At 38.9% G+C, this 16,816-nt stretch overlaps 1 protein-coding gene across 1 annotated transcript in view; it reads left to right on the top strand.

The window, feature by feature from the left end:
• The window catches only part of RNFT1 (ring finger protein, transmembrane 1), a 12,896-nt gene extending 250 nt beyond the window's left edge, over positions 1-12,646 (top strand). Inside the window, exons 2-9 of the mRNA XM_006016058.2 lie at positions 2,355-2,781; positions 3,154-3,230; positions 3,933-4,033; positions 4,701-4,854; positions 7,154-7,312; positions 9,275-9,340; positions 10,278-10,379; positions 11,900-12,646. Of these exons, the coding sequence (XP_006016120.1) occupies positions 2,406-2,781; positions 3,154-3,230; positions 3,933-4,033; positions 4,701-4,854; positions 7,154-7,312; positions 9,275-9,340; positions 10,278-10,379; positions 11,900-12,034 (1,170 nt within the window). The 5' untranslated portion in view covers positions 2,355-2,405 and the 3' untranslated portion in view covers positions 12,035-12,646. The remainder of the gene's footprint in view (positions 1-2,354; positions 2,782-3,153; positions 3,231-3,932; positions 4,034-4,700; positions 4,855-7,153; positions 7,313-9,274; positions 9,341-10,277; positions 10,380-11,899) is intronic.
• The last annotated feature ends 4,170 nt before the right edge of the window (positions 12,647-16,816 follow it).

Raw genomic sequence — 16,816 nt, 5'->3', positions numbered from 1 at the left:
GAGATCAGCAACCCCGACTGGTTATGATGGGGATCGCAGGAAACCTCGGGCATGTTTTCCTCCTGTTTTTTTTTACGAAGTCTAAATGTCATAGAAACGGGTCGCGGGCAGATTTAGGGTCTTGAAAAAGGGGACATGCGTGTGGTAAGGGTCGTCGTCATAACTCGCGTGATTTGGGGTTTTGAAAAATGACGTGCGTGTGGTAAGGGTCATCGTCATAATTTGCCTGATTCGGGGCAGATTTGGGGTTTTGAAAAGGGACGTGCGTGTGGAAACGTTCATCATCGTAATTTGCCAGATTGAGGGTAGATTTAGGGTTTTGGAAAATGACGTGCGTGTGGTAAGGTTCATCGTCATAATTTGCCTGAATCGGGGCAGATTTAGGGTTTTGAAAGGGGCCACGCGTGTGACAAGGGGCATTGTCATAATTTGCCAGATTTGGGGTTTTGAAAAGGGGGGAACACACGTGACAAGGGGCATCATTGCATACAATACAACACACTTTTCTCCAGGTAAAAATAAAGTCAAAGCTTTCCGAATACGCTCAGGGAGCAGGGCTGGATGAGTCTATTTAAAATGGATGCGAAAGCAAATGTAACTTGATAAGAACGACTCAAAAACCAGCGTGCGAGGCTGTGGGAGAGGGACGGCGCGGTCGGGAGCAGCCTGCGGCGTTGCAGAAGAGGGGTTAGCTTGTTTAGTGGAGCGTCAAGACCGTTAACAAGGAAGAGGGCCGTGTAGCATGAAGAGTTTAGAAGGAATCAGGTAGATTTTAACGTGCCCTGAAGTCAATCGACTCCCTCAGTACAACCCAGCTAGAAATGCTGCCGCCACCGCCAGGCCGTTAGTTTTAAACTTGGGCGGAACAAGAAGCAAAGCAGGATCCAACGGCACGAGTGCAGCCCCCCTGGATCTGCCCCTGGCCTGATCCAGCAAAGTCACGCGTGGCACTTCCGTCATGTTGACTTCAGCTCATTGGGTTTACGCCCATGCCTGTGATATTCATTGACAGGACTGTGGTATGTACAGTGAAACTTTAGGCAAACAGGTGCTGCACAACTTACTGTTAGCCCTGAACATTACTAAAAAGTTTTACTAGGCAAGTAATTTGCAAGTATATCTAGATCTATCTGTGTAGTCCTCTGTTCTGCATTTTTGGGCACTTTATAATATGTAAAAATATCATCTTAAGCTTTTCTTGCAAAGCAGAAGGTATGCGTTTTTCATCCCTGCATAACTGACAAAAAGGGCAATGGATTTGATGAGAACTTTTCTGCCCGCCTAACAAAAGTCATTACGTAGAGACTAACCATGGAAGATTTCATCTCGAAAGAAGGTGGTTTAAGAAAGGCAACGGAAAAGGGTTTTCATGAAAATCCCAATAAATATCAGCTGTAGTGTTTTCTACCGTGCAAAAGCTACATTAATACTTGGAAAATCCTAGGATCTCAAAGCACTTTCCAGACATAAAGTTCTGAAACATCACAGCATTTCCGGGAAGTGTACAAAATCCATGTTATAAATGGGAAGGCTGAGGCACAAAACAAACAAATTGCTGCGTGTCTGAGTGAGATGTCAGAGATAAGAATAAAAACTAGGTCTGCTGCTCTCATTATAAGTGTGCACTGAGCTGTCGGCATTTTCTTTCTGACCCAGATTCCCTACCAGTCCCAGCCCAGTCTCAGACTTGCTCTTTATTTTCTGCTTTCTTTCCCCTCTTCAGTCTCCATAAGTCCGCATATGTCCGAGGCTCTTCTGAGCGCCTTTTACAAAGTGGACTAACCTGGTTCTGCTCGCTTGCACAGACAGGATAATCTCTTCTAGTAATCCCACAATGGCTCTCTGCCTTCAGTGCTCACTGGCTTTTGATTAGGCTTGTCTGTGGCTGAATACATGTCTTTTTGTATGCTTATAATTATGCAGACACCCTCCGCCATCTGTATTAGTTCCTTCTCTAATCCAGCGATGGCTTCCAACCTTTTTCTTTAAGCTCATGCAGTTTTAAATTCTGTGCGACACAGGCTAGTTCATGAAAAACAGGGTCTTCTAACCAGTACTGGAATTTTGTCTGTTCCTGATTTTAGTGAGGGTCCCAGTCCCTGTTGAGGGTGAGAGCACACACAAACGAGGGGATGTTAGTAGAAGCCCACAAGCAAGATGTACCAAAGGCTCTTTGTTAAGGTAGTTCAAGGAACCATTCCTTGAATATGTCTTAGTGGTAAAAACGTCCTATTCTTTGCACAGAGATCACCAGGTTGGCCATAAGGCATTTGCTGTACATTTCAGACAGACAGATCTCTCTAACTGAATAGTGCACTGCTGCTTTAATCATGGCTTTTCCCTCCCTTCCTTAGGAGACATAGCAGTGAGACAAAGGAATCCGGACCAGAGGCAGATCCAACACCATGCAACCCAGTTGTAGTCATTTCCACAATTCCCCAGGAAACGGTGACGGTTCCTTGTCCGCTCAGAGTGCCCATGCCACAAGACTGCCAGGAGAAGGCTCATCCCACCATGCTGGAGATGTTCACATCCAGCTAAACTCTGTTTTGGGAGAAGCTGGAGAAAATCCTAGTTCCAGACACACAAGGTCAGGTTCCCAGAGCCACTCGCATGGCCACTCCCACAATGAGGCAAGGGGGCCTGAAGAATCGTCCCTGGACTTTGAGGAACACAGTGGTAGCTCCCTCTCCGAGCTCAGATACCTCTTCCAGTGGCTGCACAAAAGTCTTCCGTACATCCTGATTCTGTGTGTCAAACTGATCATGCAGCATATAATCGGTAGAGTATAACAATGTATGGTGCGAGGGAATTGCTCCTTTTTTTCCTGCATTAAATCTTGCTCATAAGAATGCCTGAAGTAAATTTGATTTACTTCTAGCTTAACTTTAATTTGATTTCTTCACTGAAGATCAGAGAGATTTACTAAAAACACATTTCAATCACTTATCTGTTTTTTTTATGTTACCATATACAATGTGCTTAATTATTTTAGCTTGATTGCTTGAGCTGTTAAAATTTGATTATGGTTATTGCAAGTACATGTTGGAAGTGGCCATTTAATTTTGCGCTGTCTTTTTCTTTTTTTTTAATTCAGTTCAATGCAATTTCTTCTTTTCCTTCATCATATAACTGACCCTTTTTTCCTAATAGGCATTTCTGTTGGAATTGGGCTGCTAACAACTTTTATGTATGCAAACAAAAGCATTGTAAATCAGGTTTTTCTAAGAGTAAGTATGGCCGTTGCAATGAAGTTGAAGCATTTTAAAATGAATTGTTACGAAACCTTTCATTTTACAAAGCCTTTTTGAGAGAAATGTGAAGTAAGGTCTTATTTCTTTAGTAAACAAAATAGATGCATCTTGTAGGATTTGTGAAATATAAATGGTGTTTTAGCTAAGGATAATATCTTAACACTCTCCTATACTAACTTACAGCTTGTCAGATAAGCATACTTTGCACCAATTAAAAAGAACTGTGGGTGCAGGTGTTTTTCTGACTTAGTATAATGGAGTGACTCCTGATGATGCTGTTGCAGTTAAGAGACAGGAATTCTTTACTATATTTTAAAATTTGTTAAAATCCCCATATGCTATACAGAATTTCTGCTTGATCCAAATCTTGTTCCTGAGAAAACAGAGAAGTTTGAGCAGCCTGTACACTTGACCACTGCATCAAAAGCCGCCCGTTAAGCCTTTGCCCGTTTGGTCAGTTAGACACTGTTCCTGCCAGAAAAACCATCTGAGTGGACTCTTTGTTCCATCAAAGTGCACTGAACTTTGCAAATGCCATGGTCTTCCAGTGTAGGTCTTTGGCACCTTGTAATAGTTTGATCGTATGCAGCAGATGTAGTTTTATTGGGTATGCAAGAGAATTAACTTATGACCTTTGAGAGACAAACTATTAATATTTTTTTAATGCGTGTCTTACAGGAACGGTGCTCCAAGTTGCACTGTGCATGGTTACTGGTATTCCTAACTGGATCTTCTCTTCTCTTGTATTATACCTTTTACTCTCAGTCACTTTATTACAGGTAATTAGAAAAATGTATATATTTTATTGATAACTTTTAAATTGTGGCTCTCTCTATGCTGGTATGTACATAGGTTTTTGCAGTCCTGAGCCTGTGCACTTAAATGAAATATGCTGTGGTGCCCCGAGTCTCTAGAGGGTACGTCTGTCTGTTTTACAACAGCCAACAATCCTGCTGTATTATTAAGGAGCAGTATTAACGAGATGGCAAAGAGAGCGAGTCCCTATGGGAAAAGATGGGAGTTACGATATAGATCTGTGGTGCTCAACTCATCCAGCTGCATGGGCAGGGTGAATTGCACAGGGTTGGTCTGTAAGCCCAATACAGCAGGCAGGCCTGCGCCATCTGGTCTGCAGGCCTCCCCATGGGTCTGGAAATTTGGTGGCAGGATGAGCTGCAGGAGTGTTAATTGCTATAGCTCCCAGAGCTGCAGCATTTAATGCTGCTACTGGTTCCCTACTGCCAAATTCCCTGGACTGGTGGAGTGCCTCATGGGCAAGATGATACATATAGGAAAGTGGATTTAAAAGATAAAACATCCCTTCATCCTGCTCCTCTTAGTGTAGTGTAGTGTTTTTCCATTAAGTATACTTTTTTTTTTGTTTAATTAAAGCCAACACAGATGCCCTCAGTTATTTCTTGTAACTTTTGATGCTTCTTTTTGTAGCTTAATCTTTTTAAATCCTACCGTGGATTTCATGAACTTCTGGGAGGTGCTATGGATCGTGGGAATCACAGACTTTATTCTGAAATTCCTCTTCATGGGCTTCAAATGCTTTATTCTCTTGGTGCCTTCTTTTATGATGTCTTTTAAATCCAAGGTAAGAAAATAATCTATAATTTGCCTTAACCTCAAGATCTTCCTTCAGTACAATTAGTTAGTCACGTAATTCCACCTAGAGCAATGGTTTCTTAATTAAAATGCTGCATATAATCTGGCATTACTGCAGAGAGAGTGAGAGAAGCCTATAGATTTCATATTCTGCTCTGACTGGCAATTCCTATGGAAGTTTTGTATTCTGACCTGAAAAAGCAGGGTTTGTGCTATACAGGGCCCTTTTTGCTCATAAACTGGTATTAAGACTAAGATCTTAATACACAAGTGATATTTGAATTTAAAAAAAAAACAAAACAATTAAATAAGATAAAAATTAAACTATTTTTAAATAATGTCCTTAAACTTGGAAGTAACCTTTCTGCATAATATAGGTCAATAAGAGAGGATGTTTGATTACTTAAAATTAGTAAAATCCATCAGTTTTATGGTGGCCTATATTGGTTAATGAGATATTAGTTTTTATCCATTTCTAGAGGTAAGGTATGGAAATGCAATTTAATTTCCAGGGTGGACTAGCAAATATTTGTTTTTAGTTTAATAAAATAAAAATTACCAACAGCTTAAACATGGAACCACTTTCTAAAGTATGTTTAGATGTAAGGAACTCACATGGGTTGTAATAACCATATGTTCTCATTAACACTAGTATGTATGGGGTTTAAGCAGTTTAGATAGAAACAGAGCAATTTATAATTTAATACAATCTTTGTTCTTTAATTTTGAAATACAAGTAAAAGAAAAAATCATTAAAAAAAACTTGTGTCACATTTAACTAATGAAAATTTTACCAGATTAGCAAAGAAACCAGTCGTAGCTGCGCTGAAAGGCAGTTTAATCAAGAAAGTTTACAAACCTGTGTGGGTATCCCATATTTATCACTGCAGCTTCCTTAGCCTGACGAAGGGTTTTTGAACCCGAAAGCTTGCTTAATAACTATTCTCCAACCATTTGGGTTGGTGTAATAAAAGATATCAAATTCACCCAAGGAACCTTGTCTGCCTATGTCCTTAGACCAACACGGCTACAACCTAAACCCTCACTACAGTTAGGGCACTTCAGCTACATAAACTTCTATTGCAAATCTAGCTTTAAAGAACTGAAACGCTAAGGAAAAATGTAAGATCTGTGTATTTACTGCAAACCTGAATATGTGTTTACTGCTGTTTTCAACATACAAATAGTTTATTTACAGTTCCATATGATGAGCACTATGTAAATATATGGTGGGTTAAATTCAGCTGCCTCTTGGGGGTTCTTGCACTATTCTGGTCCCTGATGCTTTTATTTTTTAAATAACATCGGACAGGGAAATTCCTTCTCAAAAGATCCTTTCTGTTTCTCTTCAGTATTTACTTGTACTGGGTTTGGGTTTTATCCTGTGTCCTCTCAAGTTCAGGTAGCCACACCCTCACTTTTTTTAGCATTCATTAGTTTAATTAGTGCATTAGTCTTACATTAACCAAGTACAAGGAGTCCATGCCAGAATGTTTAATTTTTTGCATTAGCCCCCACTTTTGGGGTGGGGGGGGAAGGAGAGCAGAGGACTTTAATATGAGGCTTTTAGCAATTGCAGTTAATTGCAAAGGGGTGGAAGGGAGCCGAGTCCTTTATTTAAAAAGAGGTTTCTTAATTCTGACTTTTTCCTCAAGCTTGTGTACTGGATGCATCTTTTAAATACAAACTGTTCTAAGTGTATTTAAATATTATCTTTGAATTTTTCTTGTGACTGGTTTGTTTGGATTTTTTTTTTCTTTTTTGTAGTGATTATGAAAGGAAGATTGATAGCATTAGTAAGTGGGCAGGCTACATTGCAAAGGCACCCACATTCTAATCTTCTGCATCTTGTTTTTTCTGGGTTTCTCCTGAAAACCTCAAGCTAATTGTGCTATTATAATTTCACAATTTATTTTGTGATATGGATAAATGTCAGCTAAGGACTTGCCAAAGCTCAGAGTTGCTTTTTTTTTTTTCTTTTGGTTGTGTCAACCTAAGTGGTAAAATGTAATGAATGGAGCCTACATGTCATTTAGTCTCCATTCTTCAAACTGCTTTTTAAAAGCCATAGCCTTGGCCCCCTTTCGAAGGAGTCTGATGTGTTCATTGAGCAGTATTGTGACAAAAGTGATTTTTCATAACTCTAGTTTCAAAATAATATTTCATGTCTGTTGGGTACTTGCTAAGATACAAGGAGATGAAAGTATTCAAGAGAATAAATATTTTAAATGGATACGTTAATATTACATTCTTTGTGTTTTTAAAGATTCCTTCTTTGTGTTGCACAGGGCTATTGTTATATGCTGTTAGAAGAACTCTGCCAGTATTACCGTATGTTCGTCCCCATACCAGTGTGGTTTCGTTATCTCATTGGCTATCGGGAGCTGGATGGTCTACTAGGGTGGAGTTTTGGGGTATTGCTGGGTCTACTCTACCTCATCCTAAAAGTATGTAAATCTTATTTCCCTTTTGTGCTTTAAATATGTTAAAATATGACTGCAGTAGTTATGGAAGAGATGCAGACATGCAAAGTAATTTGTTCCTACAGGTTGCCTGGAGCTTGAACCTATTAGTTAATGATCTTGTATCTCTTTAGTTTTAACAAATACAGCTTTCCAAAATCAACATGAACATGTGCTAAGTCAGACACTAAATCGATGTACCCTCCTTTTCCAGGCTGACACGACTGGTATTTTACAGTCTAAAAAATTGCTGCCTCAGCAGAATGGGCAAGGACAATTTTTGCCTCAATTAGCTGTAAATGTCAAGATAGCTACATATGTTATGTGTCTCATGACTTAATAACATTCACTGCATTACTCTCATTATTGGAGTGTCCAAGTTCTGGGTTTGAGCATTGCACACTCAAAACCGAGATGTTCCTTGGAGGGGAGGGGAGGGGATGAGAAGTTGCAGGACTGCTCCCAATCCTGTTCTCTCCGAGAGGTCTGCCTGGGTTACGCAGACTTCATCAGTCCATTGTGCTTTGGTGTGATCTTTTTATAATAATATGGAATCAAGTGTTTGTTTTAGGTCTAGGATATTGGTTATGTGCACATATTTTCCCCTTGCTGTTGGATGCCCATGTGCCCTAGCAATGCCAGTATACATTTCTGAATAAATAATTTAGGATAAATTTTAATGGAGTCTTTTGTCAAGCCTTTGAATACCTTTCAGAGTAATGCAAAGCCTCTAGGGATGGAAAATAAACATAATAACATTTCTGGCCAGAATGTAGAGTCAGATTATTAATTATTGCAAGTTATTAGTTAATGAATGCACAGATGTGAACCAAATATAAGTCTTAAATGTTACCATAGACTTGTAGCAATCAGTGTGTAAACATGTTGCCAAGGGTAATGGGCAGATTTCCAGTCAGTGAAACCTCAAACTGGAAATTCTTGCAGCAGGTAAAATTGTTACTTTTGGCTTCAATTCCACTGTCTTAAATTATCATGCAATCTAGTTTTCTTTCAGCTTGGTTTAAAATGTCGTTTTTGAACTCTGGTTTGGTAAAAAGAAGCCTTTTGCCTAATGCAAGGACACTTAATAAACAGTACTGATGACTTAAAGGGAGATGTTTAACTCCCATTAACTCTTGGTATCAGAACTCGTGGTAGAGGCGATATCTTTTATTAGAACAACTAGATTTTTGCAAAAAAACCCAAACTTTTAATTGGAAGCTTTTGGGCACAATCCAGTTGGCCTAATATAAAAGATATCACCTCTACCACAAGTTTTAATTCCTTTTGCCTGTAACCAATACAGCTACAATCTGGATACCATTAACTCTTGTTGGAATTTGGGCACCTAGATTCCTTTATCCATATGAAAATCTCCTACACTCTTCTTTTCTGACATACCCAGAACAACCTCTCAGTATGGTAGAAATTATATAAATACTGAGTCCTTTGTTATATATACGGATATTTTGCTGTTGCACTCTAAGTTTCCACTGAGGATTTGTGAACTAGAAAATGTTTCAAACCTGAGACTCAATCAAATTTGGGTGGATTTTTACAGGAACACAGAAAGAAGTCAAATTTCCAACTCCAGTTGGGGATGCTATCCCTGCTTAAAAGTCCTTTAATGTTTAACTATTTATTGTTCAGGTGATATTTTTCAAAACAATTGTTTCTGCTTCAATCAGAATCAAGATGAAAAATGTAACTAAATTATAAGCAATTGAAATCAGGATCATATGGGCCAATTTTAATAACAGGCGGTGCTGCTAGCCTCCCTTATACATTTACCACGTCCAGACAATAAGTTAAACCCTGAAAAATACATGTTTGAAGTATTTAAGAGGATTTCAGTGCTGGGACACTTTTAAAACCTGCATAAAAGGTTTGAAAAATTAGCTTAGAAATAATTATTAAGCCGGACTTTCTCTTTCTTTTCTGTTTCAGCTTTTGAGCTTCTTTGGACAGCTCAGAAACTTTAGACAGGTTTTGCGGATATTTTTTACACGACCAGTGAGTATTGGATTCTATATAAGAACAGAAAGGTGAACCTAGCTCATATATCAATATGCTTCTTTTTAGAAGTTAGCTTGTTTCTGCTTACCACTATATGACTTGTCATGTTCTTCAAATAAAACAGTTAAAATCTTAAAAGTAATCCCACTAGCTATTCCCTTTCTATAGTTTATTACACTGTAAAATTAATTCAGCCCATGATCATAAGGCTGAGAAATTCAGTTACTTTAAAGGTGAACACATTTTTATTCTGTGTGAAGCACCATGAGATTAGTTATTTTCAGTAACACCTAAATAAAAAATCCTGATGTGATTGATATGTTTTCAAAATGGGGTTAAATATTTGTTGGACTCAGCAGTAGAGCTTCATGTTACATCAGCTAACTGAAATGGGAGTCAGCAAGACCCACATTCTGGCAACAGAACTGAAGTTCTTTCAGCTGTCTCATTCACAATTACAAATTGCCAGATAAAAAAGTTTTGTTCTATTCTAAACTACTGGGTGGATAGCAACATTTATTATAACTTAATCTAGAGCCCACTGGGCACGCAGTGGAATATATGTATGTTTGGGCATAATGCCACTGAACTTGATCAGTACTAGAACAGCAGACACACTCTTCCTAAAGTACTTTTGCTCAAGAGCAAGTGGCATGTCCCTGATTACTGTGTAATGGAAAATGCCAGAAGCAGGAACCACCATCGTAAAGAAGTGTCATAGTCCTTCCCGTGCTCAGTAATAAGTGATGCTGATGCATCACCGTGTACCAGGGCATGTCAGGGCCCATGTAACATCTTGACAATTGAAACATTTAGCAGCATCCTAGTGCACTAGGGATTGAAGTGGTTTCCTTCTACCACATCCTCTCTCTGATAATTAGTTCCTTATCCTTGGGTGCTGAAATATCTGCCACCAAAATCTCTTATTTTACAGCACTATGGAGTGACAGCCAGCAAGAGACAGTGTTCTGAAGCAGACGATATTTGTGCCATCTGCCAAGCAGAATTTCAAAAGCCTATTCTTCTCATATGTCAGGTAATTCTCTGCAATTCAGAATCCCTTTAGAATCAAAACATGAGGGAGGCTCCTGTTCTGAAACTTTGCATGCATAGCTTGTTGGCGGTGTCAGTTGAAAAATAGCAGCAGCTTTATGGAAACAGTTTGTGGGTGCTTTGGAGTTTCCCCTTTCCCCTCCAGTGGGAGAGACTTTTAGACCTTACAATCTTCTGAATGTTTCCCTACAACTTCCTGTCTTTCTTTTTTAATATATGAAATTATATGTTGATGACAGCAGCTGTCGACTCTAGTCTTCGCACAGTTGTTTAGTTACTGAGGCCAAAAACTTAGCAAGATGCTAAAAGGAATTGAAAAGGAAAGAATATACAGCATAATTATGCTAACAAGCTTTGGAAGAGCTTAAATATTAGGCTACAAGAACTAATGCAGTTGCTAGCCAAAAGCCAAGGAGGCAGTGGTAGAAAAGAGACAGGACTGGGACCGGAGCTGGCTAGAGGGATAGGACTGATGCTAGTATCCTTAGGGGGTGGGAATGGAGAGAAGAAGCTGTGTTCACTTGAGCACACACTTCTTCAGGGCCTGGAATAAGTTACCCTTCCACAGCTGTTGACAAATAGCTGTGCACAGCCTGTCCTACCCCCCCCTAGTGCTGGTCCATGCAGCATGACAACATTGGGGATTACACACATTATGAGTGCTTTCCAAACATTACTATGAATGGAAGGGGTACAATTGTTTCTTACTGGAGATTAAGGTTAAAAGACATTCACTCACTTTACATGCCCAATTTGAGGCACCTAGGACTTGATTGTTTAAACACTTTAGATTCATTAGTGTTATATAGTATTACATTTGTTTAACCCACAGCTTCCATTGACCCGAGTTACATCTGCAAGGCCTCAGCCTTTCTGCAGATCACATGCCAGTTTTTCAGTCAGGCACCCAGAAAATGAGAAACACAGACATAGGGATAAGCCATGAAAACTTTGGCTTCACTGCCCAGGAACTTTGTAGCAGAAGCAGGGATAGAATCTAATTCTTCAGGGAACCTTTCAACTGTCTGAACCACAAGAGTCTTCCTTCTTTTCCTGCAGTCCTTTGCTTGTGTTGCTACTCAGCTTTTCAATTCTGCAGCAAATGAATCAGGGTCCCACAGCCATCTTAACTATATAACCCTGATTCGTCTCTTGGGCAGGTGCATCCTGTATACTGAATTAAAGCAGTGTTGTGTTGAAGAAATAGTATGGAATCATCTAATTAGAGACTGCATCATGAGGCGTGCACACAAGGGGTCCACATTAAGGTTGCATTTCCCAGCTGTTGAGAGCATGACTTTGCAATTTTAGTGTAGATGGAGTGTACGAGAATAGTCACGTATCTATATAATTGTATAATAATCTAAACAGAGTAACAGAAGAATCATTGCAGTCTAGACAAAATATGATTCCATGTGTTTTTAGAAAACAGGTTGTAATAAATATTGGTAGAGCTTTTGGGGTCTTGCATGAAAACATAAGAACTTGTTCTTCTCATTACAGCATATATTTTGTGAAGAATGCATCTCTTTATGGTTTAATAGAGAAAAAATATGTCCACTCTGCAGGACTGTTATTTCAGACCATGTTAACAAGTGGAAGGATGGAGCCACTTCAGTGCATCTACAAATTTATTAAAGCATGTAAAAAATTTTAGTTTCAAAATTCACATTTGTTCAGATTAAGGTTTTGCAATGTAATATGGATATTTTTGTATAGCTGGTAAAGAGAATGGGTTTCTAAGATCAGAAGTACCTAATATTTTTAAGCATGTCTATTAAATATTCCAATATTTGAGCTTAAGACATAGCACAGAAATTTAAAATAGCCTTTTATAGTGAAAAATCTTGCATTTTAGAGTTAATATACAAAATATAGCATTACTTTGGATATTTTTTCATAACTTCAGAGAAATGTTCAAATCTTTGAAAGTGCTACACTTACTTTCAAGAACTGCTGCACTGTGTATTTTATATGAAATTTTAAATGGCTTGCAGTATTCCAGATTGTAATACATTGCTATTCTTCTTCTTTGACATTACCAAATACAGCAACTAGATAACTTGGGCTATGATCTTGAAATAGTGAGTGCCCACAGCTTCTAGAGATGACAGTGAGAACTGCAACCTGCCACAATAAGTCAAGGCCTTTTGACATGAAGTCTAACAGGTCAGAGAAATAAACTACTCTCTTAAGTGACCTCTGCAATATTAGCTATTTTTCTTGATATTGTGGAATGATCCATCAAGACAGAATCCACCCCCCACACCCTTAGGTTCCTGTAGATCCCCAGTGGCCCTTCCTACATCTTACACTTCCCACCCACTGACATTAATTTTTTACTTCACATTTTATAAAGTTTGTATTTTTAAAACAAATCTTTAATACTATATTTTTGTCAAAGAGGTAATCAGATGTTCTTAATGGGGAGAATTGGTTTTATATTGTACTTGAAATTTGTGGTGTATTTAGAAATCAGTGAGAATAAATGGAATTTCAATCAATTTGACTGGTGTATTATGAATGAGCACACAAGACTTGTTAATACTCCATAATTAATGACTTGTAAGAGGTGAGATGCATGATAGTTCACTGTAGCTACTATTTGACCCATAAAATTAGGAATTTCTTTTTTCAAAGCCATAATTTACTGGTGACTAATCTCTACACTCAGAAACAAATCATGCTACAATTCTAATTCCTCTGCACCCTGCTTCCTTTTATTTCCTCTCTGTTTTTTGTCAGGCTTCAGCAGGGCTGAATTTAGCTTAATTTAGCTAGAATTTGGGCTGTTGCACCGTTTACGCAGTTTAATGCTTAGAAACCTGACAATGGAAAGGTACAGATACAGTATTTAAATGCTTGTTCTTCTAGGGAAAGTGTGATACCACATCAGAGATAAGCAAAAGAGAAAACCAGGAGAAAATAAAATAGGTAAATTACTTACTTCTTGGCCATGAGTGTGCCAGCTGCAGCGGTCAGAGACAAAATGCCCATGGAGCTGCAACTGGAGCCCTGCCAGATTGAGAGAGGCAACTAGCAGGAGAGCATGCTGGGAAAAATCTTTATAAAGGGCCAACCCAAGCCCTTTTGTTAACACTGGTATGGTTTAGGATCTAAATGAAAGAGCATCATACATCAGTAAGTTGGGCCTGGTGGCTGCCGGTTCAAATTGACCTTGGTTTTATGACAATATGGGCCTCTTGGCTTGCTGTTTTGGGTGCACCAGGCAGGGAGGTGGGGTGTTGATCAGGGAGTCTGTTTCTTATCTTGTGGGCTGGTTGGTTTGTTATTGTAAGCAGCTTTGAGTTTTCTGGATGATGATATAAATCTAAACAGCAGCAGCAGCTTACCTTTTGCTTGAGGTTTACCTTGAGTTATGAATAAATTCAGGCATGGGTTGCTCTGAAGACTGTCAGAAAGTAGCAACAAACCGATTAATAGGATGGCAGAATCCTCTAAGAACCCTTCCAATGTGTGAGATTTCCAGAAGACAGTACAACAGCTGACTTCTCATTCTTTAGGAGTAAGGATGGAAGGGAGGGGAGAGAAGTAGACCTGTGTTATCTTGATTGTACCATGCATGGCATTTCTGTTCTCATGAAACAAATTTGCCGGTTTGTAGTCTGCCCTAAGCTTGCTAAGAGTCGCAACTGTGTTCCTGGTCTAACCTTATCGTATTACTCTTGAACAGCTTCTAGAGCAGAATCCTTGCATTAGATGATCAAACCTACATAAGCACTTATTCCAGACAGGAAAAATGATCTTGGTTTTGCGCTATGGCAGCACAGTGGGAGTTTGCTCAGTCATGCTGCTGAGGAAATAAGTCCTGCTTACTTGCCCCCACTCCATGTACATCGACCCCACAAATAAGGTAATGAGGACACCTGAGGGGCCATTATATTTAAGTGATTAAATACATGCATGTAGCCCTTCACCCTGACTGATTTAAATCAGTTATTTCCATCAGCGCTACAAGAGAAAAGTCATTTTTCCGATAACTCTGGATTGATTGAAAAATGCTAATTAATTCAGGCTTTGGTCTGTTTCTTGAAATGCTGGTGCAAAGTGACTTAAGTAAAAGTAGTCTTAAACTGAACAGGTAACCTCCAGAGAAAATTATGGAATTTATTTAAAGCCTTTGGTATTGGTGAATTTAGAGATGCTAAAGTCCCATTGTTACTAACTGAACCACTGATTAAAAGTCATTTATTTAAGTGACAAACTACACTCCAAACACTAGCAGCTGGGAAACCGAATGCCCAGTAACAGAATGTTGTATTTACTAATTCCAGCTACCTGGAACACTAGGGTGAATCTATCTAGTCTGGAACAAGAGTTATTCTCAGAATAATGCAGATAAACTTATTACAACTGCTGTTGTCTTTGATATCATAGGTTTAAGCATGGGTGAGTTAGAAGCCAGCTAGTCTCGACAGTAGAGGGAAGAGAACTTGCCAGGTACAAAAACATTTGGGAAATCCTTAAGTGATAGCTAAAAAGAACAATTAAAAAAGAATAGGCATCAGTCAGAGCAAGTTATCTTGTCAGGTCAGAGTAATGGGATTCTCAGGAGCAAACTTTTAGTATTAAGTGCACAGTGCTTTACTCAACAGCTCACTTCCGAATGAGAAGACGAGCTGGCTCTGGCCAGTGACTCACCTGTGGGAGAGAGTTTTAAAACTTCTCTGTACCTCAGACGTAAGTTTCAATTAATTTTACCTGTTGGAGATATTAGGGTTATACAACTCAAATTGGACCTAATTTACCCTCTAGGACTACTTGCTGCAAAGGGATTTGTTAACAAAGTTAAAACTGTGTACAAATGCATACTGCTGCCAACTTGAGTTTCCTGCTTGGCCCTTCAGTGTTCAGTTTGCTGCAGCTGACTGGGACGAAACACTTGCCAAAGGGAGTGTAGGGGCCAGAAACTCCTTACCTTTCAGTATCTCTCCATGCACATTACAGGATTTACTTCTCTTGCAGCTATCAGTGCAATTAGCCAAACACAGTAATTTTACCAAAATCAAAGTTTATTAATCAACAGAAAAAAACCAAACTAAAAAGATATTACACACCTACGTTCATTTAGAAGCGTACATCTAGATTCATTTCCTCTAGATAAGTCATTCTCAGGTTAGTTACAGCCAAAAAAAAAGTGGAACAATTCACATCCCTGGAGTCCCATCCTCTCCAACCCCTCTGGCTCCACCTCTCAACACCCTGCTGCTTAGAGAGATGCATATCTTGTTCCCTTATCCAACATCCAGGTCTTCAACTTCACACATCTGACCCTACAGCAAACAGCGTACTGAGGAGAGGATGACTAATGGCAATTAACAGCCACCTTTTAAAAGGCTTAAATACCTTGCTGAGGTACCATTAACATCCTTCCAAAAAAATAAAAAGTTAAAAAGATGACTAAATCTGTTGCATCTACCTTTGGTCAGGCTACTTACTTAAACTCCTTAAACATGTATTTTCCCCCCTCCTCTGTCATTAATAAAGGAAGAAAGTTCTAAATCCCCCGTCACACTTATTGCCTACCTTGTAGAAGGCAATACAAAAAAAAGACGTAATTGTGAACTAGCACACGTTCAGATTTGCATTTAATTGTTATATTCACATCCATTCATTCTGCAATCAAGTACATTTCATTTCAGTAAACAACATGAAAGATGCAGAGGCTACCTTGTATTAGGAGTAAGGCAACTGAAGAGTTTGTTTCTTACTGGCAGATAAAAAACCCCACCAGGCAGAAGAGAACACTGCAGAAGTAGTACAGGTACACAAGAACCCATATGCGCTAGGTCCCCAAGGGTCTACTATTAATGGCACAAAATGTCTTTTCCTGGAGACATCTTGTTTTGGTTCTAATAAGGATCAACTCTTGATTAATACAAAATTGCCCCAGTAGGTCAAGTGTAGCAATTTCTCCCTACATACTCAGAAAATGGAACGCATGCTATCCTACTTCGTCAATGCAGATTATTTTGGAGTATTGCTGTAGAAATGAGGCAACGAGTGCTTGTGCCTTTTGATTAAAAAAAATAATAGGTATCTTCTTGCTGAGGTGCCTATATCTCTTCAATAACAGTAATAGGATTATCTCTTAAGAGAATAAACCCGAGTAAACATCTAGTGTAGAATCAGAGTGGATGCAAACATTAAATAGCCGTTCTCCACAAATACAGATTTTGTTGGAACACACGTTTTAAGACATGGGATATTCAAGAGAACAAGTGATTCATTTATTTTTATCTTTTATTATGAGCTAATACCAGGATGACATTCAAATGTCAGATGGCACAATTAAGACAGTCTCGGTAGGAATTATTCCAGCATTCCCAAAATTACAGTTTAGTACATGAATGGAATCAAATGTATGTATCACTCCTACAGAGAAAAGATTGAAATTTT

The sequence above is a fragment of the Alligator sinensis genome, unplaced genomic scaffold, assembly GCF_000455745.1.
Source record: "Alligator sinensis unplaced genomic scaffold, ASM45574v1 scaffold118_1, whole genome shotgun sequence".
In the NCBI taxonomy this organism is placed as follows: domain Eukaryota; kingdom Metazoa; phylum Chordata; order Crocodylia; family Alligatoridae; genus Alligator; species Alligator sinensis.
Note: the sequence above shows the minus strand (reverse complement) of the source record. Positions and strands in the feature narration are given on the sequence as shown.